This window comes from Rhipicephalus microplus, chromosome 1 (assembly GCF_043290135.1).
Source record: "Rhipicephalus microplus isolate Deutch F79 chromosome 1, USDA_Rmic, whole genome shotgun sequence".
Lineage (NCBI taxonomy): Eukaryota > Metazoa > Arthropoda > Arachnida > Ixodida > Ixodidae > Rhipicephalus > Rhipicephalus microplus.
In genome coordinates, this window is record NC_134700.1 from 226,063,793 (window position 1) to 226,090,996 (window position 27,204).

General features: G+C 47.8%; 1 protein-coding gene across 7 annotated transcripts in view; it reads right to left on the bottom strand.

Moving 5' to 3' along the window:
• Positions 1 to 27,204, bottom strand: part of ctrip (E3 ubiquitin-protein ligase ctrip) — a 125,897-nt gene that overhangs the window by 45,350 nt on the left and 53,343 nt on the right. For all 7 annotated transcript variants that reach the window (XM_037412410.2, XM_037412408.2, XM_037412414.2 and 4 more), the window contains exons 14-16: positions 26,733 to 26,880; positions 10,741 to 11,030; positions 8,628 to 8,744 (exon numbers count right to left, since the gene is read on the bottom strand). In XM_037412410.2, coding sequence (XP_037268307.2) covers positions 8,628 to 8,744; positions 10,741 to 11,030; positions 26,733 to 26,880 — 555 coding nt within the window. The remainder of the gene's footprint in view (positions 1 to 8,627; positions 8,745 to 10,740; positions 11,031 to 26,732; positions 26,881 to 27,204) is intronic.

Genomic DNA, 27,204 nt, shown 5'->3' on the forward strand with positions numbered 1-27,204 from the left:
GACACCGAGTGCTTCCGATATCGCCGGACCCAGCACTTCGTCTGAATCGGTGCCATCGAGCGTGACACCGAGTGCTTCTGATATCGCCAGACCCAGCACTTCGTCTAAATCGGTGCCGCCATCGAGCGTGAGTGGACCGTCGCTTCATCTGCGGACGCGTTTCCTAACGAAGGAAGAAATCGATGCGAATGCGAAACGTCGTGACACCATTCGCGCTGAACTCGAGTCTACGCCGGCGACGCAGAAGAAATTTCAACTGATGCAGCCGGCTCTTGCACCTGCAGTGACAAGTGGGGGCGAACATTTTTCGCTCGTTCAAATGAACATCTTTAACGTCGTGCTCAGCCGCACAGTGTGCAAAGAATGTTTGAAAGGTGCTATGACTGTCCGAGAGAGCACCAAGCTTGGACTTGCAACAAAACTTGAAGTCGTGTGCGCCTCTTGTGGCACCGTCGATAAATTATGGACATCACCCCGCAAAAAGGACACGCAGGCCTTCGATGTAAATGTCCGCGCCATAATGGCTATAAAGCAAATAGGCAAGGGGCAAACAGCTCTTAATGACTTTTGGGCTGCCATGAACGTCTCTTACAGAGGTGTTCACCACAAGACGTTTCAAAAGCACTTGAAAGAGACGTTCAGGAAGCCAGAGGCCACCGCTTTGGAGAAGTTTTATGCTGATTCTGCCACAGCAGTGATCAAAACATATAAAGAAATGGACCCCAGCTTCTGCAAGGACATCACCGTAGTGTACGATGGCACATGGCATAAGCGGGGTCACACATCGGAGTGAAATCGGTAATTGACTTCTTTACAGGTCTCATCTTGGATGCTGTAGTTCTTTCAAACCACTGCCTTGGATGCCAAACAGGGCCCAAACCTGGAGATGCAGCATACGAAAGCTGGCAGAAGCACCACATTTGCCAGAAAAACACAGACGCAAAATCGGGAAGCATGGAAGTGGAGGCAGGCTTGACTCTCTTTGGGCAGTCTGTATCCAAGCATGGTCTGCGGTACACCACTCTTGTGTCCGACGGAGACAGCCGTACCTTCGCTGCCCTCACAGAAGAGAATGTGTACGGGCTAGTGCCAATTGTAAAAGAAGAATGTCTGAACCATGTTCAGAAAAGGATTGGAAGTGCTCTTCGAAACATTGTGCAGAAAAGTGATAAGCCACTGAGTGGGAAGGGGAAGCTGACTAAAGCCCTCATTGAAAAAGCTGACAGGATATTATGGTTGGGCCCTGAGAAACAATTCAACTGACCTAACAGCCATGCAGCGTGCAGTGATGGCAACATATCTCCACGTCACATCGACTGACCAGGACCTTCACCATGAACTTTGCCCAGAGGGGGCTCAATCGTGGTGCCGCCATAGAGCTGCAGAGGCAAAGCGTGAGCCACAGCCAAAACATAAACACAGCCTACCGGACTATGTCGCTGCAGCTATGCTGCCCATCTACGAAAGACTGCCACAAAAGTCACTTCTTCAGCGCTGCCTGGGAGCGAAGACGCAAAATGCATCAGAATCATTCCACTCCATTCTGTGGTCTCTGATGCCGAAGGAACAACACTCATCCTTGATCGCGGTAGAAACAGCACTGCATGAAGCAGTGCTGCGCTACAATGCCGGCTGCTGCAAAGCAACCCAAGTGATATCGGACTCCATTGGACTTCAACCAGGTCATCTGGACATCCAGCGAGCTCGTGAAAAAGACGCTTTATGCCTAAAAAAGAATTCTAAAAGACACCAAGAGAAGATGGAGGCCAGGCAAAAGAAGAAAAGAGTGCGCCAGGACACTTCTAGCTACTGTGCTGGAGCTTTACGAAGAAAACACGTGTTTTGAACTTTCTCGGCCTGTTTTCTCAGAACGGATTTTTTTGCTAGTTGTGGTGCTGGGGAAAGCAAGAACTCGAAAACCGTTCATCAGATTTGTGTGCCATTTTTTTTATTCTGTTCCTGAATGACCTTGCAAGGGCGTAACAAGCTCCTTTTTTTGAAAATTGTTGCTGTTAATTTATAATAGACAATTAATTTTTGATTAATCTGGTCATTACTGGTTACATCAAATTCAAAGTTGCGTGAAAATTTGGGGGGGGGGGGGGGGAATTAAAAAAAACGGCTTTGTAGCGCCCTGGGATAGCTATCAAGGAATGACCACAATGAATTTCAGCTTTCTACTATGTCCTGGGATTTCTCACGACTCTTCCTCAGGCACCCATGTGAAGCACCCAGTTAAACCTCAATAACTCTGGAACTAAGAAACACAGCTTCGTGAAACTTAGCAGTTGTGCTAGTTTTATTGTAGTGAACAACCCCTGAAAGTTTCATCCAGATATCTTAAAAAATAAAAAAGTTCGGTCTCCAGGGTAGCCTCCCCCCTTATTGAGGTTTCACTGTACAAGCACACGCACACAACTGGCTCAAGTTACTGTCCATAAGTGCTTAATGAATTCTTCATGCCCTACTTTACGGCATCTCTTCTCCTCACCACACAAAACATTTACCATATTTACTCGCGTAATGAATGCTCTCGCGTAATAAACGCACCCCCAACTTCAGTCGTCATAATGTGAATTTTTTTTCTATTGCGTAATAAATGTACCCATTCATCCGTTGCAGTCCCGCAAACCGACACCTGGCGTCTCCTTGCCCGTCGGATCTTTTCCGTTTTTTATTATACCAACCCTTCTCGGCTCGCTCCCTCCCCTTCTTTGCCCACTGCCAGGCGCAGTTTTTTTTTTATTTGTGCGGGGCACGTCTATTTTTCAGATATCCGTGAGCTACAGCATTTAATGGATGGTGCAAGTGCAGAGACATCATAGCTGACAAGCACACAGCGAGCGAAGGTCAGAAAACTGCCTGCGCCAATTAACGGTCGCTTCCTGCAAATGAGAAACCTTTAGGCCCAATAACACGCATCAAACCTTCGAGCAACGACAACAGGATTTGCTGTCGCCATGGCTGTTGCGAAGGGCCATTTATCCCCATCGCGTCGTAGGTTTCTGTAAAACTAGAAATAATTGCCCAGAAGAGAACGTGATGATTTTCACAAAATGGGAGCACCCCTGATTCTCGCTCCTGTTGCAATTTCCTCTTAATTTCTGCTATCCCCACATATTTTAAGGAACACAAGATCCTATAGGCCACCTTTTCTGCAGTCACTTCTCATATGAACAGCGAGGCGGCAGCCGTATTGGGTCGTTAATCTTGTTATAGACTGCTTATTTTGATGCTTCGGTGGTAGCTTGCCGCAATGTAAACGGCGATGACGTGCGGGGTTGCCACTAAGTTGGCAAAGTGCATCGTAACACATGCTTCTAGGTGCCCTTCGAAATTACAGTGAATACCACTGTCGCGGTTAAACGATTGCGAGAAAATAAAGCTGCATAACCCTTATATGTAGTGCGCCGTCGGCGCAGGGACAGCTTGCAAAAGATAGCACCATAAAACACCGATGATGGGTGAACTACAGCAAAGCTGTTTCCAAACAGTGTACGTTTGTTAACTGCGAAAGGTTAAGCGACTTAACATTTTTTTCCCATGACATTATTTGCTCATTCCGAAAAAGTTTTCACAAAACTTGCCAAGCATAATAAACGCGCCCCCAAGTTTGCGTCAATGTTTCGGGGAAAAAAAAGTTCGTTCATTGCACAAGTATACACGGTATTCTAAAACAAATATATCTGTGTGCACAGAATACTCGAAACATATAGCAGACTCCCATTAAGAGGGGAAGAAGCACTTAGCCATCAGGCATCTTAATTATTTAAGCTATGGTGATGAAAACTTACGAGATGGTGTATTTACACGTGCAGATGTCAAATATGAACTCAGTTTTTATGTACCTCTTACCATATTGTTTTTAATTAGTCATTAATTAAAAGTTATCTTGATCGCCTTTTCAGTAATTGGCTGTATAGATCTTGCTGAATTAAATGTCATTGCATTCTACAATTATCAAAGAGTGCAAAAGCAAGTTTCATGGCTCTAGCTTTCCTACAACAAAAGTTATGAAGCTTACAAGTTCATCCTTCCATTACCAAGGAACAATAATTTTTTTTATTTTATTTTTCTAAAAATTTATGGTGTCCTATAGTTGCATATGGCACTTTCTTGCACTCACTAAGCATCCAGCTTCTCAGCAATACAAATTATCAAATTCCAGTGTACCAAAGCTGAGAAGCGCTTGTCAGAAGAATGAAAGGTGGCCAAAAAACTCAAACTGAGAAAATGGCAAAAAAACAAAGCTCTGTATATTCAAGGAATTCTACAAAAACAAAATGCTTCTCTTTGCATATAAATGCTTCAGTAAGCACCAGGGCAGTAGTCTTTGTCACACTTTTGTCGTTGCCGCCGTTTTGATTGTTGCACAAACCTGGAAGATGCTGAACGCTTTCGCTCGGCACTGATGATTTGACGAGAATCCTTCTCTTCTGCCTGTCGCTCGCTCATGGAGTTTTGCTCTAGCTGAAGTTCTTTGAGAATATGTATGGAGGCTTCTTTCATTCCTGAATTGAAGCGCATCACAGCCTCAGCAACTGCAGTCTCAACAGCTATGAATGAAGCATGCTTCTCTTAATGTATTAGTGACCATATGACAGAATGGAGTGCCTCGTTTGCATTTTGTGTCTTGCCTCTTTGGCAGCGTTTTAGCAGCTCCTTGTCGCAAAGTCGCTCGTACACTGGAAGTAGTGCATCACGGACATTTTGTGGGAAGTTGTAGGTGTCGTGGCAGCGGTTCTCCCCTTGCAGCAGCACCATTCTGCTTGCACCATGAGTCACTGCCACTTGGGCACAAGGTGTGGTTGGACCTTTCATCAGTCGATGTCACGTGATAATATGTGGCCGTGGCTGCCCGGTGCATTGCATCTACGCCCCCAACATTGAACTTCAGAGCCCAGCCATATGCTTCTCGACAATTCCTCTATGACATCACCTGTCAAGCGGCCTCTTCCACTTAGTGTTTCACCAGAACCTTTATGCTTTTGAACAAGATTGCATAGTGCAGTACCCATTCATTTTTGGACATGGTTTATACAGTCCTTTTTTGAACCTCTATGAAACCATAAACTGTTGAGTCTTCAACAGCACGAAATGATCTACTGTCCTCATCACACAGCATCACTGTGTACCGCAAGCTGTGACGGGAAACTAAGCGCTCAAAGAGAGTGACTAATGCCTCCACTTCCATGTGCCCCGATTTGCACTGTGTATTTTTCTAGCAGATGTGCGTTGACTCCCAAACCAAGTAATTTTGGTGCTGTTTTGGTGGTGCGCGCTTGCAGCCGGCACAAAAATTTGACAGGACAACATAGTCTAAAACATAGCCAAAAAACAGCTCTATAACACCCACACCAATGTGCGACAGGTGGCCTCTGGTCATCCATGTGCCATTGTAACAGATGGCCACATTACCTGGGTTGTCAAAGCTGTGGGGATCTGAGGCGCGCCTGCGACCATTTCGCGGGCATTCCGCCGCACGGCCACACCCTTTTGCTTTTCCTGCTCCAATAACGACGCGTGGCGATAGATGGCGCCACGTGCGGGCACAGCACGCGGTACGCGCGCGCCGAGGGAGCGCTCTTTTCTCCGTGGTCGGCGCGGGGTAAGCACGTGTTTTCCTTCGTCCGCGTCCCCTTTGGGACTCGCGGACTGTAGCCTGCCTGGGGTGGCCTTGGGCACCCCGGCAGGCGTGTTTACTTGAGTGCTGGCTTCGGTAGCGTACGCTAAGCCCAGAGCGGTGCCTAGTGCTTGAAGTGGTCGTACCACAACGAGCCGCGCTTGCCGTAGGCCTACGCGTACGAGGTTTGCCCTAACACTCGCGACCAGGCCCATTGGCCATCGTGAGAGTGCGCAGCATAGCCGCGAGGGACCTTTTCCCGACCGGCGTGTCAAAGCTCGCCATTGCCAGCTGCGACGTGCTCGCGGTTTTCTCCTTATTGTGAACGTCCGCGTGCGGGTGCCTTTGCTACCCGCGTCCCGGGAGCGGACGTTGTACTGTTGTTCGGGGTGCCGCCAGAGGCAATAAAGTGTTGTGTATTTGTGCATTAGAACACTGTCTACTTGCCGTGCCGCGCTAAACGCCTTATTAGGTGAGCGCGCGTGGAGCGGTGCGCTACACGCGAGTAAGCGGAGTAGCGGCCCTGTGGCTTGCTAAGCGTGAACCCGCGGTGATCGTCCGCTGCAGTTAGTAGCGGGATCGCCATAAAGCACAGATCTTGGTATAATGTTTCCGCTGACATGGCACAATCAGAGAGGACCTTGTCTGCAGCTCTTGTTGCCGCAGCATTCAGTTTATTTTTCAAATGGCTCTGATAGCTTTTGTTGTAAAGACCCCTGTGAGAAATTCCCATTACAGAGAAGATGTCGTGTAGGGCTGCCTGGCCATTCCCTGTGCTTTGCCCGGCACGAGACGCACGGATATTCACTTAAAATGCAGCGCATGTAGCCTGACTGGGTACCCTCCCAGAGCTCCACACACTGTCAACAAGTCCACAGTTGCGGCACTCTGAAATCAGCTTCATCGCAAGTCCATATTCACGCTCACCTTTTTCAATAGAAATGGTCCCATTGCATGTCCGACATTTAGCCGTTCTTTCAAGAAGCTTGTTTGTTGCTCATAAAACGACGATCCCGTAGGTAGCCGCCGACGGGTCCAAGTCCTCGCGCGCTGTCAAGAGCGTTCGCAGCTTGCGCTCGCTCGCCGAAGTTGCCGAAAACTGCTGATCTTATCAGCGCTCACTTTCTGCTGTTGCGCACAATCAGCGCTCGTCAAAAAGGTTGTGTCTTTCCTTATGCCCTGCCTATCGCCAACGTCTTCCGAGGCGGCCGGGGAAACGGGTGAAGATGTCGGCTTTTCATCCGACGGATCATGTTCCGTCGCCACGCCATCATGTACTAAGTGCGCATCGGATATACCTGCGTCATTATCTTTTTTTGCCGTAGATTTCTTGCGCATTTTTCCAAACTTGTGAGCGGTTCGGAACTTGTGATACGGCTTCGGCATGATGAAAGGTTTAATCCAGGTTCCAAACGTGGCCGAGAGCCAAGGCCTAACGCACTGGCCCGGTGGCTGCGGCGAGCTTCGTCGGGATGGTTCGGCAGCGTGCCTGCATGTGCAGACTTGAGAAACACTTGCTCCAATTTCTCGCTAGCTCGCGCAGGTTCAGGAAGCCAACGAGAACAATGACATATGAGCGAGATACACTCGCCTCTTCACGTGCGCTCTACTGCCGCACGCAGCAGACAGCTAAAGAAAGCGCGACCGAGAGCGTAGGCCTACTACACTGTCCCGGCGGCTTCGTCGAGCTCGTTCAGCGCTGTACCAGTATACCGTCGAACGTAGAGACTATACAGAGATGCTTGCTCTAATTTCTCGCTAGCTCACGCGAGTTCAGAAAGCCGACGAGTACAAAATGACATACACTCGCCGCTTCGAGTGCGCTTTGCTGCCGCACGCAGCAGACAGCTCGGAAGGTCCGGCGAATAGGAAGGCGCGATTTAGTCATGTGTGCTCACCGCATGAATAGGCTCACGCGACGGGGCTTTGTTTTTTACGGGGATTCACGGCGTGCATACTGAGTGGATGAAAACAAGCGCGGCGGGATATGAAAAAAAAAAAGGGGGGGGGGGGGGCGGCGCTTTGGAATGCGACCAAGGCGGCTGCTGTAGCAAGCGTAGAACGGCAACACCGCGGTGCTGAAAAAGCCAGTTTTGCACGCGTTCATCGCCAAAAATTCAGCTTACTAACGTCGCATAAACTACTCTCATGGCTAAATTACCAATCTAGGACGCGTGAAAATTGGCGAGATTATGCAGCGATAGTGGGAGAATCCAAATATAGCATTTTTAAAAGAATCGTATATTTTAACGATTTTCGGTCTGAAAGACCCGCTTCTACCCTTAAAATAGAACTGTTAAATGGACGACCTGCAAAAACAGAACTATGTACGCACATTTGGTTGGTCTCCTACATATCCATTAATAAAAATTTTCAGGTAATCTGAACATTTGTTTTGCTTAAATCGGTTAAATGAAACTAAAGTGCACCAACTCTATGAACACTAAAAATGGCCATGGCAATCTATCAATTATGACACAAAGACTGAAGCTATTATAGGCTAGTCAAGCCAATCAAGCGATTGCACGTGTTCGTGCGCACTACTTAAAAATCGATGTCTCGTAAGTGTGAGATAGAAACAAACAAAAAAAAAACTACAGCAGAATGCATTTTTACTGGTGACGCAAGTAAAGATCACACAAGAATTTGATTGCAACAACCATTCGCAGACAGAAATTGCCAGGAAGTTTTCATTCTCAAGTCTACACTGCTGCAGATACTCCAGAACAAAGTGGATTGAAGAAGCTGCCGAACTAGAGAACTTCCCTGTGAACAGAATGCGGATGAATACAACCGCGCAGAAAGATATTGAAGGTTAGGTTTCCCGCTGGCTTAAGCGTGCGAGTAGAAATATTCCAGACACCAGTGTAAATTGGTTCGAATAAATTGGGTTGTGGTGTGCAGAGGTTTCCAAACAATTCAGCAGTCACAAAACTAACACGTTCACAATATCTGTTGACAATGCCTAACCTGCCGCAGGGCATCAGAGGTCATGCCTGCTTACCTCGGGCAGCTTCTGCATCAAGATTTCGGCCATCTGTAGGGCACCCACCACAACGTGGAGGTCTTGAGAGGAGAGCATGGCTGCCAGGTGAGAAGCGACGAGCTGAGATCGCAGCACCTGGAATTCATCCAAATAAAAAAAATAGACTGCCACAGATGTTGACAGAAAACTAAGAAAAGCAATTAAGTACTCAACAAAAAATTCATCAGTTCCTCCAACACCCGTTACTGTGCTAAACAAGTTGCAAATGCATTGCAACATTGTACAGATTGACCCACCATTCATGTACTGCAGCCAAACGCTCAGTCCCATCACCATTCAGGGGTCGGTGTCCCATCTTGAGATTGTCTTCCCTCACCACTCTCTCTCTTCAAAACAACAAAATATCAGAAAAGCTTAGAGGAGTCGTTTTATAGGTAAAATATGATAGCGTAATCATAATCAGGCCCATGAGCATCACCTCCTCAATCGCTAGGCTCGCTTCGCTTCTCAGACACCTGAATCGTGCTGCAAGGAAACGAACGCCTGTGCTTACGCTAAACAGTGAACTTATCAAACTGCCGCACAATGCCTACTGCAGATAGAGTTGCTAAGTGCCCATTAATCCACAATTCCTTTTGCGAATTCAAAAAGTACCCACTATGTGTTTGCAAGGTGCCACACACACCTGTGCGGCTTCACATTTTGATGCTATTAATGATAACCATGATTAATTATGCCTGAGCTCTCTGAATTGGGCAAGCCTTTAAAACACCCACTCATTGCACATTTCACATGTTCTGAAGACTGATTATTCTACACTTCTGCCCCACACTATTGCAATATCACATGTGTTAAGAAAACTCTTCCCGCTTCATGACATTTTTTTTGTTTTTTCCTAACTTATTTCAAGTAATGGCGTGGCTCTGTGGCTGAACATCTACTTGCCACACAGAAGGCCTGTATTCGATTCTCGCTCGATTAGAAAATTTTTCTTTTACTATTATTACCCTACTTCCTTGATAATGATGCGACCACAATTGTAATGCAAGGGGCGACTTCATTGCAACCCCAAAGAAAAAATAACATGGCAACAGTAATGAAAGGAGCAAATGTTGTTGCGTTAAGCATTAAGCATTATCCTTTTTAAGCATTTGTACCTTTTAAGCATTATCTCGAATGAGGTACTTTGCCCCCACCCAGATAACAAGTGGAACATGTCCATGAAATACCCATCTGCCGTGCGACATCCCTTGATTTGAACTTCATCAGTTGAACACGGATCGCCATAAGGCGACTGCACACCGGTCTGACAAAATCAGCAACATGCTACTCTAATTTGAAGTGGCAGCCGTGGAGTGAGCTACGGACTCTTTCTTTAGGCCACGCTCACGCCCGAATAGAAACTCCTGTTGGAGCCGCCACTCACGGACGATTACCTAATCGCATCAAGGTTTCGGGCAGCAGCAGATTTGTTCAGCCATCAAAATAGCACGCCTGTTGAAGCGGCCATCGTATCAAGCATGACACCTTACCATCGTAAGGTGAGCTGAAGGGGAGTCTAAACAACTGAATGCATACAAAAGGGCAGAGACAAACAAAAAGAGCGTTCTTGGGCTTGTAGCGGCTCCAAATGGCACTCGGATGGCAGATGCTGCCAAAATACATCGTGACATGACCAAAACTAGAGTCATGTAGAATTGGGTACATCAATGTATATTTAGGCAACTTGAATTTCCTTATTCAAATGTAACGCAAGGGTTGACTTAAGGAAGCAAAAATCTGTAAAACTCTCGTTACTTAGTAAATTCTGTATTTATTTAAAGAGTAAATATTGTACTTATTTGCATCTTTCTAAATGTTTTCACTCAGCGACAATGGTGATGTATTAATCAACACCAACGCCACCTACAACAAAGTAGGAATTTCTGCAAAACGTGTTCTTTAATGCAATCACATAAAGAAGGAAGCCATAGCCAGCATCCCTAGTATGGCATATTTTAGAAAACCCAATAGATAGAAAAACACCACCATAAAGGATGCCAATGGCATGACAATGGCATTGAGTGCTTGATGGCTGTGTGAATCAAACCAACAAAATAATATGCATTAGCAAAGTAGCTTCTCAACGCACCTCTGCCAGGAGTGGTGCGGGGGCACAGTGCACCATGCGCAGCAATGCTCGCAAGCAGCGATGTCGCACTGCAGGTCCCGCTGAACTGCTGTACACCTCGTGCAATGCACCAAACAGGGCTCCCAGGAAAGCTCGACCCCCAACGTGGCTTTGCTCACGAAGCCACATAGCACGTGGGTCACCTGCCACCGCAGCAGCCCCTCCACCACTTTGGGACGGCGAAGAGGAGGAGGACGAAGGAGAAGACGAGGACGCTCCTAATACGGTTGCTGATGCGGCGCTCGTCAGCACTGCCATACAGGAAAAGGTATGGACATTCCATCCAAGCGGTGAGCAGGTGTACTTGGGACCACAAAAGAATTTTCACAGATGTCTCATTTTTGCAAGAAGATTAGGCTTTAGTCTGCCTATAGGTGTGACAGTAAAACCTTGGTCATATAAACCTCACAGGATTATTAATAGTATTCGAATCTTCTTAAATTTGTATATACACAAAACATGGAAAATTTGTGACAAAAGAAAGCTGGTGTACATTCACATTTGTTGTTTCTCGGGGTTGCAGCAACATGAACTCAGAATGATTGCCTGCCAAATTACGAGACTTCCATTCGTAAATATATGGCACGTGCAGGTGTGTAATTATTGGACCAGTAGTGCCATGATCTGCAACAACTAGCAGCCCCTTCCGAATAGTTGGGCGCTTCTCCGCACAACACCATGACACTGCGGAGAAAGTGACACAGATGCCACTGTCCTATCCACCACTGTCCTATCTTTATTATTTTCTGATCACAATGACGCTGGAGATGTTTTTCGGGAGATTTACAACCATGCCCGCACAATCGTGAGATTCGCTCAAAATTCGGTAGTTTGCCATGCAAATACAGTTGACAAGCATGCGTCTCTAACAACTAAGCATGTCGACGATGCAAGGCCCAGATCCATTGCCAGTACCATCCGATTATTCTTCTGGTCCTCAACTACCTCTTATAGGATGTCTGATGACAAGAACATGGCTTGCATCGACGTGGCCGGCGCGTGTACACAGTACAACAACGCATTGAAGAAGAGAAAAAAAATGCTATGCCAATGCACTCTGTAATCTTAACACAGATGCACAGGAAGGCATATTATGGCCTCGGAGATCCGTGCGCATAATTTCAGAAGCTATGACGCACTGCCAATTGTCAATTTCTAGTGCAGCGCACACGGCCACGCTTCGGTTCCGCCCTGCATGCGTGTGATTGCTACGTCTTTAACGGCAGTGCGAGTAGCATACGTTTGTACCAAATGTCACAGGGTCGGAATCTGTTCACAATGACCGTACTCCATTACATTGCAGGCTAATGGGCCTTGATTGGGACCAAAAAAAAATATTCAAATCACCCCGAAATTCTTGAGGCTATCGTATCACCGAGGTTTTACTGTACCGCATAAAGCACAAATCACATCACATTGCTGTAGTTCTGGGGAAAATGACCAATGGCAATGATTCATCGCAAGGAAAAAAAAATTATAGATATATATATATATGAGGAACCGGTTTATTCAGCCAGGCTTGAGCTAAATCACACTGGTGATGATATTTACAGATGACGAAGATGTACAGGAGATGATGATATGTAAAGAAAATGAAGAGTCATTCGCTTTCGTGCTCACTATATATATATATATATATATATATATATATATATATATATATATATATAGCAAACAGTAGCTATCGCTGGCACACTTGCTATTTCGGCAAGTAAATCCGTGCGCTTTCAACGCGAAGAACTGTGTGAGAAGAGTACTTCTCCCTGGAGCACCCATATTTGCTCACACCAGCGTTTTGTAAGAGTTCCGCGATATCAGATCATCAGATCCAGAAAAGTTGGCTGCCAGCCTTACTTCTTATAACATTACAATTTTTTGCTATCGCATTCATTGCATTGCATTTAACATGTCATCTTGTTGCGAGAACTAATCGGCTAATAGTGAAAGCTACCAGCCTGCGAACTCCCGGCACTGCACAAAAGAGATGCGCGTGCCGAGTTGACCTCCGCAGATCCGTCGTCACCGTGGTCTTGGAGAGTTTCCATCAGCACCTAAAATGATATCCCCTCAGTTGTGACGACATTGTCCGAAATTAAGGAAATAAAAGTCACAGACTCGCTGCAAGGGCAAAGCAATGAATGTGATAGCAACAACTTGGAATAGCAACAACTTGAAACGGCAAGCAGATCGAAACGTGCAGCTGACTGCTCATGCATAAAATGACGGACGAAAACAATATATACCGAAGACGAGAGAGAATTGACGTTTACCGCTCAACACTTGATGCACTGTTTTAACAAAAACGAGGCCCACGAAACGTAATCACAGATACAGATATGAGTGCGAACAAAAAGTGCCCCAGCTGTTACTTCGCCGTGTTTGAAAAGTGCACTCTCCGCAAACGGCGCCTGTACAACGAGCGAAGTGATCTTTGCACGCCTGGCAACTAATCACAATTGTTTCGGTCAAAGTAGAAGGCGCGCGATTCTCCCAACCAAAGGATAAGCCCCCCGCCCCGATCACAGGTCAAAGTAGAAGGCGCGCGATTCTCCCAACCAAAGGGTAAGCCCCCCGCCCCGATCACAGGGCAAAGTACGCGTGGGAGATGAGCACGCGTCTGCACATCATAACAAGCTCGATGCCGAGCGCGGGTGTCTTTTTTTCTTCCTTTCTCGAGTTTACACAGCCGAGATTGTAATATATTTGCTATCGCAATAAAAAAACGAGCAAAGCTGAACGTCTTCGAGGGCCACACAATACGCACGCAGTGAAACTATGCATGCTGCACGGCGTCAAAAAGGGAGAGAGAACGGCACGGAAACAGACTGCGAAAAATTATTCGGTAAAGCGCCCTTCACATGCAACGTGGCCCCAAAAAAGTGACGCTATCTAAAAGTGCACGTGCAAACTTTTTTTTTTTTTTGAGGGTGGGGGGGGGGGCACCTCCACGCACGCGCCCGAACAGCGGCAACGCCGAGTCATGGGGTGTAGGCCCGCCTCACGGTCCCCCGCGCAGCTCTCGCTCTCGCTTGGTGCGTCCTGCGCGCCGCCGCCGCTTCGCCAGGTCAGCGGCGGGGCAGCCACGAAAGATACATGCTCGTAGCAAATGCTAAAATGTGGAGCAAAATTCCTAGTTTGTCCGTGGGGAAACCTCGTTATATCAAGGTTGTCTTCTGCTGTTACTTTGTTACATAGAGCTCACAAATACATGTGCTTCTATAGACGGTGGGTAATAGAAAAACTGTTATATCAAGGAATTCGTTATATGGAAGTTAGTTACAAGCAAGTTTTTATATATATATATATATATATATATATATAGTTCATGTTAGTATAACTCATCCCATGATGAAGGGAGGACCCCTCCCGAAACTGATTTATCCTTGTTGACAACGCTCCCGTTCTGCCATATCCCACCATACCTCTGTGCGTGTGAGTGTGCGTGCGTGAGCGTGTGCGCGTGCGTGCGTGAGCGTGCGTGTGTAATACTCGCCACCATGGCTACTGGTGGTGGCGCTGACACACTCCTATGTTTAATTCACATATATACCCAATAAAGTGGTTGGAGGGATAGCCGCCGGCCGTGGTAGCTTAGTAGGGAGAGCTTCGAACACGTTATTCTAAGGTCGCAGGTTCAGTTCCTGCCCACGGCAAGTCATTTTTTCATCCACTTTTCTTTCTTCACGTTTACAGAACAATAGACCGATCCCACCAGCCGATCAGCGCATGCGCCGGTTTTCCGGAGTTGCCCCGCCGCCATCTTAGTTGTAGTCAATCGGTCAACCAGACTACAGCGACTACGCAGTGGCCGCCGCTTTTTCAGTACTGCGCCGGAGCTTCGCGGACGTCTCTTCGATTTCACCAGCAAGAAAAAGTCGTCATGCGAGTATTTTCAATACCTACATTGTCTGTTAATGGGAGCAGGCGGCGCGAATTTCGGTCATAAGTGCCTGCTACTCCTTCGTTTCGGCGGGACTTAGGACAGCCACCCGTTCATTGCCTGTTGAGTACCGTTTTCATTTGAGTGATGTATGTAAACGGTTGTTCTGCGCGACTGTTTTTTTCGCATGTGCATCTCGGGGATTGCAACGTTTGTTCCGCGAAAGCTAATCGCCGTTTGGCACAACGTAAGGGTGATCCGCGAAAGCTAATCGCCGTTTGGCACAACGAGTTCTGGGTAAGTTGTTGCAAGCGTGCCGTGAAGTACGTTACGTCGTTTCTAAAAAGTAAGGTCTCGATGTACGGTAGAGCTATTAGGAGAGCCTCGTCAACGAGCTTGCCTTCCCCTTATGCCTGCATGCTTGCCACTTGCGTAGTAAAAAAAAAAACGCAAGCCGCGTACGCGGTGCTGCACTTGCGCAACATGGAAAACTAAAAGACCTCAGCACTACAACTCGTAATAATAATAATATTAGTACGCAGCGGTAACAAAAAACGCTAGAATAAGGAAGATGCGCTAAAAAATGACCGGCATGCACAACCGCGAACCGCGGCCGAGCTATCCGGTAAGAGTATACGCAGGCAGAGTGAGCAAAGATCATATTCTTTGGTATGCTAAGCTTCATGATTAAACATTCTCATAAAAAAAAACCACCGCAATACGCTTATTTAGTTTCAAAGCGGCACTATACATTTAATAAGATGTCTTACCTGCCGCCCCGTCCAGCCCTGTTGATACGCTGAATCCACGTCTCCCGAAGCTTTTGCTCTTTAGGAAAGACGTAGAAACCCAAGCCTTTATCCCTTGTGCTGTTGTTGTAGCATCCAGGAACACAGCGCGTAAATCCTCCCATCGTAAGACGGCTCCACACGACCGAAAAATCTATCGAAAAGGGAACGCTCAGGCACTTCGGCTGGCTGGTGCGCCCGGACGACTACAAGTACCGGCATGCACCGCGGCTGCCGCGGCAGCGGTGGCGTCGCGAAACTGGCCTGTGGGATCGGTCTATTAGGTCTAATAACTTCCCCTATACTTTCCTAGGCATTATTGTCTGTTAGATCTCATCAATATTGGGTCGAAACACGGTAAAACGAGCCCTTATGTATACACTTCTTTCCCTTATTCATTAATGTGGGTCTCGTACTGGCAGACTTGGTGCCATGAGGTTGTATACGAGTGATTATTGGTCAGCTGCCAGCTCGTAATAAGTTCACGTGCTATGTGACACCAAACAGGCTTATAAAGAGTGTACCACACTCGCCACCACGGCTACTGGTGGCGCTGACTGCCACTCCCACGTTTAATTCACATATATACCCAATAAAATTTCTGGTAGCTCAGTTCGGAGAGCATCGTACGCGTTATTCAAAGGTCGCAGGTTCGAGTCCTGCCCACGACAAGTTATTTTTTCACCACTTTTCTTTTATTATATATATATATATATATATATATATATATATATATATATATATATATATATATATATATATATATATATATATATATATATACATACATATATATATTTAAGTATGAAGCGATTGTAGAGGCAGAGGAGAAAGAAGTACTTTAGAACTTTAGAATAAACATGGCGTATGAGCCAGGCCACGTCGCCCAATCATCAACACAAGTCGGCAGGATAGAAACCTGCCAGCCCCTTCATCAGTCGCACATCATCGACAAGGTTCTCCGCAAGACACCTTGACCATAAATGAACTACCAAACCAGCACCTAGCAGTACACATCGGCGAGCATCATGACAGAATCATCGACTGACCTTCCCATCCCCAAGTACACCGGAGCAGCGGGCGATGGACCTGTACAGGACTGGTGCGACCTGTTCGAGCTCCACGCAACCTCTGCATCATGGTCGGAACAGGAGATGGTCGCCAACTTTACCGACTACGTCTCCGGTGAGGCCTTCAAATTCTACCTCACCCACATATTTCAAACCGACGAGTGATGGGAAAAGACAAAACAAGAGATGATCGTTTGGTTTAAAGAATACAATGACAACTACGACGAAGACTTGCTCGTAACCCAGCATCCGCAGACAACCGCACTCGATCGTCACAGTCAAAAGCAGCCTTCACGCATTGACCAACCTCCTGCTTTTCCGTCGCGTGGATCTTCGGTCGCTCACAACGCCCACCTCGCGTGTCACGCGTTCACTATGGTCGGAATAGAGCCGAGAAGCTCAAAGCACTCAGTCAAGCCCGTCACTTACAGTTCAGTTTCATGCGCCAGAAGAGCTCGCATCGTTCGTTCCACAGAAAGACAGTCATTCCCAACTAAAATATGACCAAACCGATCCTTTCGCAGTGTCGCCATCGAATTCCCAGCCACCTGAGAGCCCAACCCACACAGGAGGCTCGGAAGGATCAACTCTCAAGCACCGCCCTGTGCCAGAAACATCCATCAAGAATGGCGTTGCAAGAGCCTCAGCAGATTTTTCTGCCAATTCTGGCGCACTATCTTCATTGACTGACACAAATCGCGACACCTTAACAAGTATCAACTATTTGCTGGTCACGTCAACCTACAAGAAAAGCGGGCTCATGGTTCCAAAGGAAGTCCACATCGTCAGACAGTGCAACATCAGCAATGCCAACAAAAGCAACAAGAGGAACCCCAAAAGCTAAAACGCCCACACCAACATCGGCAACGAACAACTATACCTACATCGCAAGGATACTGGCGGCCTGAAGAGTGTCGTGATCAACATACACTAAAGAAAAGACTGATTCCGCATCTGAGCTATCTTTGCAGAAAGAAAGCCAAGGAACTTTTCCGCACGAGCATTAAAGATTGCGCCTTCGGTCTGAACATCTGCATCATCACCATAGAAAACTCCCCAAAAGCCACAAAACAACCGCTTGTGCTCTGCAGGAACGCAAGCAGCGCCTAATCAGCCACGATCAACGGGCGCGCAAATTGCATGCACGGCGTTTGTATGACCCACGACAAAAAATGCGACGCCTACGAAACATTCAATCCAGCAAAGCGTTCCAACCTCGTTCGTTCTTTGCAAGAATACCGGCTGTATTTCCATCTGTTTCCACGTCCAAAGCATTTTTGTGTTATCCAGGGCGCAATTACCAGCCTCGCCCACCAGAACTCCTGCGTTAACCGGACTGCTGCACTCTCCCCTGAAGTCTTTGAAAGTTTACGGAACTCCCCTGGAGCATAGAACCAATTGTGAATTTTGACATTTGTGACTTTTTAACCTCTACTTGTTTACTTTTTCTTGTTCGTAATCCATGCCTTCTTTCGGGGGGAGGGGGAATCGTGTGACGTATGAAGCGATGGTCGGGAGAGAGGCAGAGGAGGAAGAAGTGCTTTAGAATAAACATGGCGTATGAGCCAGGCCACGTCGCCAAGTCATCATAGCGTCACATATATATATATTGTACTGGTGCACATCGGCGCTAGTTCCATGCCAGTGAAAGAAAAGACGACGCAGTTCGTGTGTCGCGCTTTCGGCCTCCTGTTTTCTGTGCTGCAGCTGTCTTGCTTGCCCTGGCGAGTTTCTTGCTGAAACTCCTCTCAAGAACACGCTTGTTACACTTGGTGGAGGTGCTGGGTAGGAGCAACGTCCTCGGCCGTTCCTGAGGCCGTTACATGAACACGCTTGTTCATGTAACAAGCGTGTTCTTGAAAGGAGTTTCAGCAAGAAACTCGCCAGGGCAAGCAAGACAGCTGCAGCACAGAAAACAGGAGGACGAAAGCGCGACACATGAACTTCGTTGTCTTTTCTCTCACCGGCACGGAGCTAGCGCCGATGTGCACCAGTACAATATATACATATATATATATATACAGACAAACCTCGTTATAACGAAGTTGAAGGGGGAGTCGTAATTACTTCGTTATAACCATTAGTTCGTTATAGCCAATATCCATTTCTACCGACAATTAGCCAGCAAGAGAGAATGTACTCACCACCGAATATCACAGCAGCCCGCCGCGCAGAGAAAAACGGCCGTCGGAAGGCAAAAAACTAGCAAAATAATAAAGAACAATGCAATAATAAAGAACAATACGCCGAAATCTTCGGCCACTTTTTTTTTCTTGACGCCGGACTCAACGGCTCTCAACATTGCAGACTTCTGCTCAATTGTGATGATTTTGCGCTTACGTTTGCCGTTGTCCATGTCTAGCGGCAGAGGGGTGTTGCTCTTCCACAGCGAACGACAAGGAACCAAGCACAAAGCCAACAAAGCCGCAATCTCCGCCGACCCAGCGTGGAGCTGAGGGAAGGAGGAGGTCAGATGCGCGGGCGGGTCAACGAGTTCCACAGGAGAGGGGAGGTCGGCTGACGCGCACGCTCGCGCGAGTTGCTGCGCGGGCGAGTCCATTAGTTCCTGAGGAAAGGGAGGCAGGGCGACGTGCACCCACGCGCGTGTTGGCAGGCGGCGCAAGGCGCGAGTTTTGAATTACCGCTGCCGTGATGGGACGTGAACCGGCACGCGCTATAAGATATTGAATTCACGTATACCAAAATGATCAGTAAATGCTCGTTGTGGTCAAAGAATGGTTCGTTATATCCATTGTGAGGAAATTTTCGCTTCGTTAAAACGAGGTTTTAAATACATGGGCGTCTATGGAAATTTCAAGGGGAATTACAATTGCTTCGTTATATCCATTAGTTCGTTATATCCCGCTTCGTTATAACGAGATTCTACTGTGTATATATATATATATATATATATATATATATATATATATATATATATATATTGTAGCAAAGCCTTTGAACTTTGAAATGGGCCAAACTCTTGATTACCTTCTAGTGGGGCTACCCAACAAGGATGCCGCTCGCGCTGGGAGTCCGTGCTTGACTGTCACTGTCGCCATAGGGTATGATCGCTGGTTGCCGGCTATTAAACGCCTTAACAATTTGATGGAGAGTGCTGCGTTCCCTTTCGATGCCCTTGGAGCTTCGATCACACACCCTACCATCTACCATGCCCTCAGCAAACGACTCCTCCCATGCCACCCCCTTGTCCCGGTGTCCTCAGGATCCATGATCCACCCATCTTCACTGGCGCTGATGGTACTGACGTGTAGGACTGGCTCGCCATTTACGAGCGCATGAGCGTCCCCAACAAATCGGACGAGGACGGCAAGTTGACGAGCTTGGTGTTCTACCTCGCGGGAATAGCCAGTTTGTGGTACAACAAGCACGTGTCCGATTTTGCAACCTGGTCCGATTTTAAGATCGCTGTAATCAACGTTTTCGGCCCCCCTACCATTCGTAAGCTGCAAGCCGAGCAGCGCTTGCGTAAACGCGCTCAGCAGGCTGGCAAGTCATTCACCAGCTATATTGAAGATGTACTGGCCTTGTGCAACAAATCCAATCAAACCATGCCCGAGTCTGACAAGATCCGAAACATCATGAAAGGCATCGACGATAATGCCTTCACGATGCTGCTTGCCAAAAACCCCGCCACAGTGGCTGAGGTCATCACATTGTGTCAGAGCTACGAGGAGCTCTGCCGGCAGCGTTCGATGACACTTCGCTCCCCACCACAAGCTGCAACGCTTGCTGGCTTGGAGGCCAATTGTGACCAAGTGGCTTTAATGACAGACCTCAAGTCCTTCATCCGTGAGGACATTGCGCGCCAGTTCTCTCTCTTGCCCTTTGCCCACCCACCGGCTGTTAAACAATCGGCCACTACCCTTCTCCCTCCCATCCGTCGGGCGATTGAGCAGGAAATAGCGGAGGTCATGCCTGCGTACCACCCTCAACAACCTCCGGCTCCTGCGCCAGGCCGCCTCAAGTCGTTCCAGCACCGGCCCTTCTGACTTACGCCGAAGCTGCCTCTCGACCTCCGTCCTAAGCAGCGGGTATGTTCGCTACATATGTTGGCGCAACCCCTCAGCCTCATTTTCAGCCCACCATGCAGCCTTTTCAGCCACCCTTCCGGGCGAGACCCAACCCAGCGAACCGATGGCGCACACCAGACAACCAGCCCATCTGCTTTGCTTGCGGCTACGCGGTCACGAAGCCCGTTATTGCTTTCGAGTACAGCCGGCTTCCATTTCTCCGCCTGTTGCTGGCCAGCTTAGCCGTTCGTATAACGACGAACTGCCATCTGTGCCACAGTCTTCTCGCCCAGGTCCGTCTCCTCGAAGGTCGCCATCTCCACAACGTCGTTCCCTGTCCCCCATGCGGCCAAGTTCGGCTGCTCATGAGCGGGAAAACTAGTCGTCGCAGTTCCAGAGGCAAGGACTGCGACGCTATCGCAATGTGAAAGCTATCAGAGCAGCCCATCGAATGTCATTGACGTGCTTGTGGATGGTGTTCATGCATCAGCTCTTATTGACACCGGAGCTGCCGTAACAGTTATGAAAGAAAAACTTTGCCGCTTACTTCGAAAAGTGACGACGCCACTTTCTCGGTTGTCCCTCCGTACTGCTAATTTGCATCGTATTCATCCTACAGCAGGGCGCACAGCTCGCGTTGTCATTCAGGACGTTCTGTATGTCGCCCAGTTCATCATCATTCCGGCATGCTCTCATGACGTTATCCTCGAATGGAACTATCTCTCCCGCCACGACGCCGTCATCCATTCTGCCTCTCCCGAAATTGAACTGTCGCCCTTCACGCATTTGATGCCAGAAGACAGTCCCTCGACACTGAGCAAGATTCTCGTGAAAGACGATACAACAGTGCCTCCAAACTCGACGACGGCTGTGACGGTCTACTGCGCTGGTCTCTCCGACACAATTGCACTCGTTTCGCCATCCGACCGCGCTTGTAGCAGGAAAGGGTTGTTAGTACCTTTCGCGACCGTGCAAGTCACCCAGGGCAACGCCGCTATTTTTGTAACCAACCCATCTCCGTACACTGTTACCTTGCTTCGAGGGGAATGTCTCGGCAGAATAGAACCAGTCGACGACGCACAAGTCCTCGACGTACCAGATGACTCGCGTTGTCCCAGTTCGCGTACCATCAATGCTGTTTCCACTTCTGATCTGTCATCTGCTGAAGTATTTGGCCCCTCCATTGCCGACAACCTTACGGCGGTACAGCGTTCCCAGTTTCTGGACCTGCTGCAAGAATATCGTTCTTTCGATGTAGGGCGAAGTTCTCTCAGTCACACGTCCGCTGTTACGCACTACATCGACACTGGTGCCTATCTACCTTTACGGCAACGTCCATATTGCGTGTCGCCTGCTGAACGTCGGGTAATTAACGAGCAGGTTGACATATATTCTCCAACGCGACGTCATTCGGCCCTCGAACAGTTTATGGGCGTCTCCTGTTGTTCTTGTTGCGAAGAAAGACTGTTCTGTGCGGTTCTGTGTGGACTACAGACGGCTCAATAAGATCACTCGCAAGGATGTTTATCCACTGCCGTGCATCGATGACGCGATTGACAGCCTTCACTGAGCAGATTTTTTTTGTTCTCTTGATCTGCGCTCGGGGTAATGGCAAGTACCAATGGCTGAAGACGCTCGACCGAAGACCGCCTTCGTCACACCCGACGACTTGATGAGTTCAACGTCATGCCATTTGGTCTATGTAATTCACCTGCGACCTTTGAGCGCATGATGGACACCGTTCTGCGCAACTTGAAATGGTACACGTGCTTGTGTTACCTCGACGATGTCGTTGTCTTCGCTCCGGATTTCTCCACACATCTGCAACGTCTGAAAAAAGTTTTCACACGTGTGAGCAATGCCGGCTTGCAACTAAATCTGAAGAAGTGCCACTTTGCAGCACGACAACTCGCCATCCTACGGTACGTCGTGTCCACGGACGGCATTCTTCCTGCTCCGGCCAAGCTTCGCGCCGAATTCCCCAAACCTGCTTCCGTCAAGATCTGGATAGCTTTGTGGGCCTGTGCTCATACTTCCAACGTTTCATTCGAAACTTTGCGACGATCATATCACCTTTGCCGAAGCTCCTTGGAAGTAACGGGCCCCTCAATTCGTGGTCGTCAGAGTGCGACGACACGTTCTTCAAACTCCGCCATTTGTTGACGTCTCCTCTCATTCTCCGCCACTACGACCCTACGGCCCCAACGGAGGTGCACACAGACGCCAGTGGTGTAGGCCTCGGCGCTGCCCTGGCGCAGCGCAAACCCTGGTTCCCTGATTATGTCGTGGCATATGCAAGACGTACGCTCACGAGAGCCGAGACAAACTACACTGTCATGGAAAAAGAGTGCCTGGCGATCGATCGTCTGGGCCCTTACAAAGTTTCGACCTTATTTGTATGGTCGCCCATTCGATGTCATCACAGACCATCATGCACTACGCTGGCTGTCATCATTGAAAGATCCCTCAGGCCGCCTCGCCCGTTGGGCTCTTCGCTTACGAGACTACGACATCCGCGTGCTCTACCGCAATGGACGCCAGCATGCTGACGCCGACGCCCTCTCGCCCTCCCCTCTACCTGAAGACGTGCCCTGCTCAGTAACCTCAATTGCTGTTTCTGCCATCGATGTCGACATCCTCGCTACCGAACAGCGAAAAGATAATTGGATCGCCCCGATGATCGACTTGCTCTCTGATCCGTCCGCAACACCATCCACGCGTGCCTTGCGTCGTCGAGCTCACCGTTTCTCTATCCCTGACGACCTCCTACACCGACGTAATTACAACGCTGATGGCTGGTGGCTACTCGTGATACCCCGCAGCCTGCGGTCGGAGATATGTGAATCTTTCCATTCTGATCCGCAATGCGCGCACTCAGGGGTCTCCAAAACTTACCACCGCATTCGACAATGCTACTTCTGGCGTGGAATGTACCGCTACGTGCAGCAGTTCGTACGCTCTTGCCTCTCTTGCCAACGCCTCAAACCGTCAGCACACATGTCGCATGCCGGTCTGCAACCGTTACCTTGCCCTGATTGTCCATTTGGGCGTGTAGGTATCGATTTGTATGGACCTCTTCCTCTGACGTCGGCTGGTAACCGCTGGGCCATCATTGCCAAATCGTTGCCGTAGACCATTTAACGCGATACGCCGAAACCACCGCTCTCCCTGCGGCTACTGCGCGCGGTGTTGCGTTCTTCCTGCTGCATCAATTCATACTGCGCCACGGACCACCCCAACAGCTTCTCAGCGATTAAGGCCGTGTCTTCTTGTCAGAAGTCGTTGTAGCCATTCTGACGGAGTGCCATTCTGCCCACCGCAAAACTACTGCTTACCACCCGCAGACGAATGGCCTCACCGAACTCTTTAACCGCACCCTCGAAGCCCGGTAGTTCAACTCCTATCTGCTGAGCAACTGCGAGAGCATCACGACAAACCACCCGGAAAGCATACCATTGAGAACGGACTGAGTATAGTGACACGCAGAGGAATACGAAAAGTCGATGTGCCTTTTGCCCTCCGGTCTTCTCTTCTCCAAAATGCTCATGACGCTTTCGGTCATGTTGGGGTAAAAAAGATGTTGCGGCTTCTCTTTCCACAGTACTATTGGCCCAACATCATCACCGGCGTGAGCGAGTACATACGCCACTGCGATACTTGCCAGAAACCAAAGACCAAACGATTTGGTTCTTTCGAGTTTTGCTACCAGCGGAACAACCGTTTGATCTTGTGGACATGGACACTACGGAGGTTTTGGCAACTGCGGCTCATCCAAAAGATTCTTTCACTTAGCCGTTGATCATGCTACCCGTTATGTCTGGGCTTTCGCACACAAGAATGAGACTTGCGACGCGTACATCTCTTGCCTGAAGAGTATCTTCGCTGCTGGAAAGCTGCGGAAGTTCCCTTCCGACCACGACACAGGATTCACTGCCAGCAAATTTAAGCAGTTCCTCAAGCACAGCAATATTCATCAGCTTTTAACAAGCTCACAATGCCCACAGTGTAATGGCCTAAACGAGCACACTAATCAGACGATCGTTACTCGCCTCCGATGCAAGATCGACGACGAACCCTGAAAACCGTGGCCGCGTCTCCTCTCGGACGTTGTCGACGAGTACAATAGAACACGTCACGAAGTCACAGGCTATCTACCCCACTTTCTTATGTATGGCACACCATCATATCCCTATCTTCTTCCAGGCGTTACCGAAAATCTGCAGGAAGCTCGTACAAACGCAGTCCGCAATTCAGTAGCATATCACGAGAAAAACAAGATCATATATGACAAGAAGTTCCTTCCATTAGAGCTTCAAGTGGGAGACTTTGTTCTATATGAAACACCCTGGCACCCGAACCGCGGCAAACTCAGCGCAATCATGAAAGGACCCTATACGATCATTCGAAAGATTTCGGCAGTTAACTACGAGATCGACCGCAGCGTGGCTCCACTCGGTCGCCAGACTGACATCGTTCATGTCGGGAGACCTAAACGATATCATCCCCCCCCCCCTGCATCTAGGTCTCTCTCGGGGGAGGGGGATACGTGTGACCAACCACACATGAGCGGTGTGGTGGAATGGTAGAGAAAGAGGAAGACGAAGACAAATACACCATCACGTCTCCTGCGTCATATATATATATATATATATATATATATATATATATATATATATATATATATATATGAGATCTAACAGACAGTAATGCCAAGGAATGTACAGGGGAAGTTAATAGAACCAATGGAATGTAAATAAGAAGAAAGAAGAAAGAAAAGTGGATGAAAAAATAACCAGCCGTGAGCAGGACGATCCTGCTCACGGTTGGTTATTGTTTCATCCACTTTTCTTTCTTCTTTCTTCTTATTTACATTCCATTGGTTCTAATAACTTCCCCTGTACATTCCTTGGCATTACTGTCTGTTAGATCTCATTAATATTGTGTTAAAACACGGAAAAACGAGCCCTTAGGTATACACTTCTTCCCCTTATTTTATATAATATATATATATATATATATATATATATATATATATATATATATATATATATATATAAAATACAAAAAAGCATGAGCACAAGCTGGTTAGGAATGCGCAGCTTCTGTCGTCTGTACACATCTGTCGTCTGTACAAATAAAATAAACTCTCCAGCCACCTTAGTCCAAAGTTTCTAATGTTGAAATAAATATATAGAAACTGACCTGACGCTTCGAGACCGATTCGGTCTCTTCTTCAGGGGTGACTGTTCGACAGCTCCGAGGCTAGTGACTTTTTTTTTGGCGGTGTCCTTCTGCATTGTCCTTTTTCCCCCGTTTATAGTGAACTCGAATATATTCTAGTGGCACGACCTGCAGGCCGCGACTGTTGTCTTAGTGGCCCGAAATGACATGGACCGTCACTAGGATTTCTCACGACGCCACTGCGCCTTTTCATGTGCGCCAACACTTAGGCTGTTCTAAGGAGTAGTGTCAGCCTGACAAAACATGAAAAAGTAAGTTTGCTGCTGTTTTTTTTTTTTTCGTTTCGTGTATTGTGTTACATCTAGTATGATGTTATTTTGTCATTTTTATCCCATGCATACATTTCAAGTATGTTAAAGCGAATACCAGAAACGGGAAGAATAATGATGTCGCTTTCTTATCATTCGCAGGTGTTTGAAAAAAAAAAAAAAAAACGTTAGATCCGGGTGATATAGTCGAGTGGGCCAGCGACGCCCAGTGAGAGAGCCTAGTGCACACAAGACGCGCTTTTTATTTCCCCGGTTCGTGCACACTCTTCTCAAACGGTGTTCTTGCGCGATGCGTACCACATTCTTGCAGGACATGTACCGCGCTCTTGTGGAATGCGGGCTGCGCAACAGAGCGAAGCCGATGAGCATTTCTTGCAGGCCGGATTATTGCAAAGCAAATTGCAGGGAACAATGAGCTTGTTTTAGTTTTCTATAGCCACCTTGTGCTCTTTAAAAGCGATTTAAACCTGCTTTAAGTCAAGTTGCAACCTTGATTTTTCTTGTCATGAAAGTAGAGAAACTACACTTGTGAAAGCAAGTATAACAAAAATATAAATAAAATTTTAAGAAAAAAAAACTTTCCGTTTTCGAGTAGCATCTTGTGAGCCACCTTCCACACCCAATGCGTGCTAATAAGGAGCATGCCCCCAAAGGTGGCTAGACGTGTTACTCACTTTGCACCATGGCCAGGTTGGTGACCCTCTGCACAGGTCGTGCAGTGCCAGTGTCCTCATTGATCTGCTGCATCAGATTGAAGTCAAGTGTGTAGGTCTTGCCCATCGTGGAGAGGCTTATCTCGTCCTCACCCGATTGATGAGCCGCCTGTGCAAGGTAGACAGAGGATTGCGCTTGCTTTTGCCTGGGTTCATAGCAACTTATGAAGAAAAAGAATCAAGAGTCTTACAGCCTTACAACACCATGAAAAGCACTTTTAAGGAGTAATGTCCAAAAAGGTCGAGAACAAACCAGCAGGCCTGCGCGGAATGCGAAGCACAGTCACAGCAAAAACTGGAGAAGTTCTTTTAGGGCCTTTTTTAAACATTCTTGGGGAAACTACTACAGCTACACATGTATCGTACCCATTATACCATTATACCATTAATCGTAATTTTTGTGAAGTAGAGAAAAGCACATTATTCCACTGGT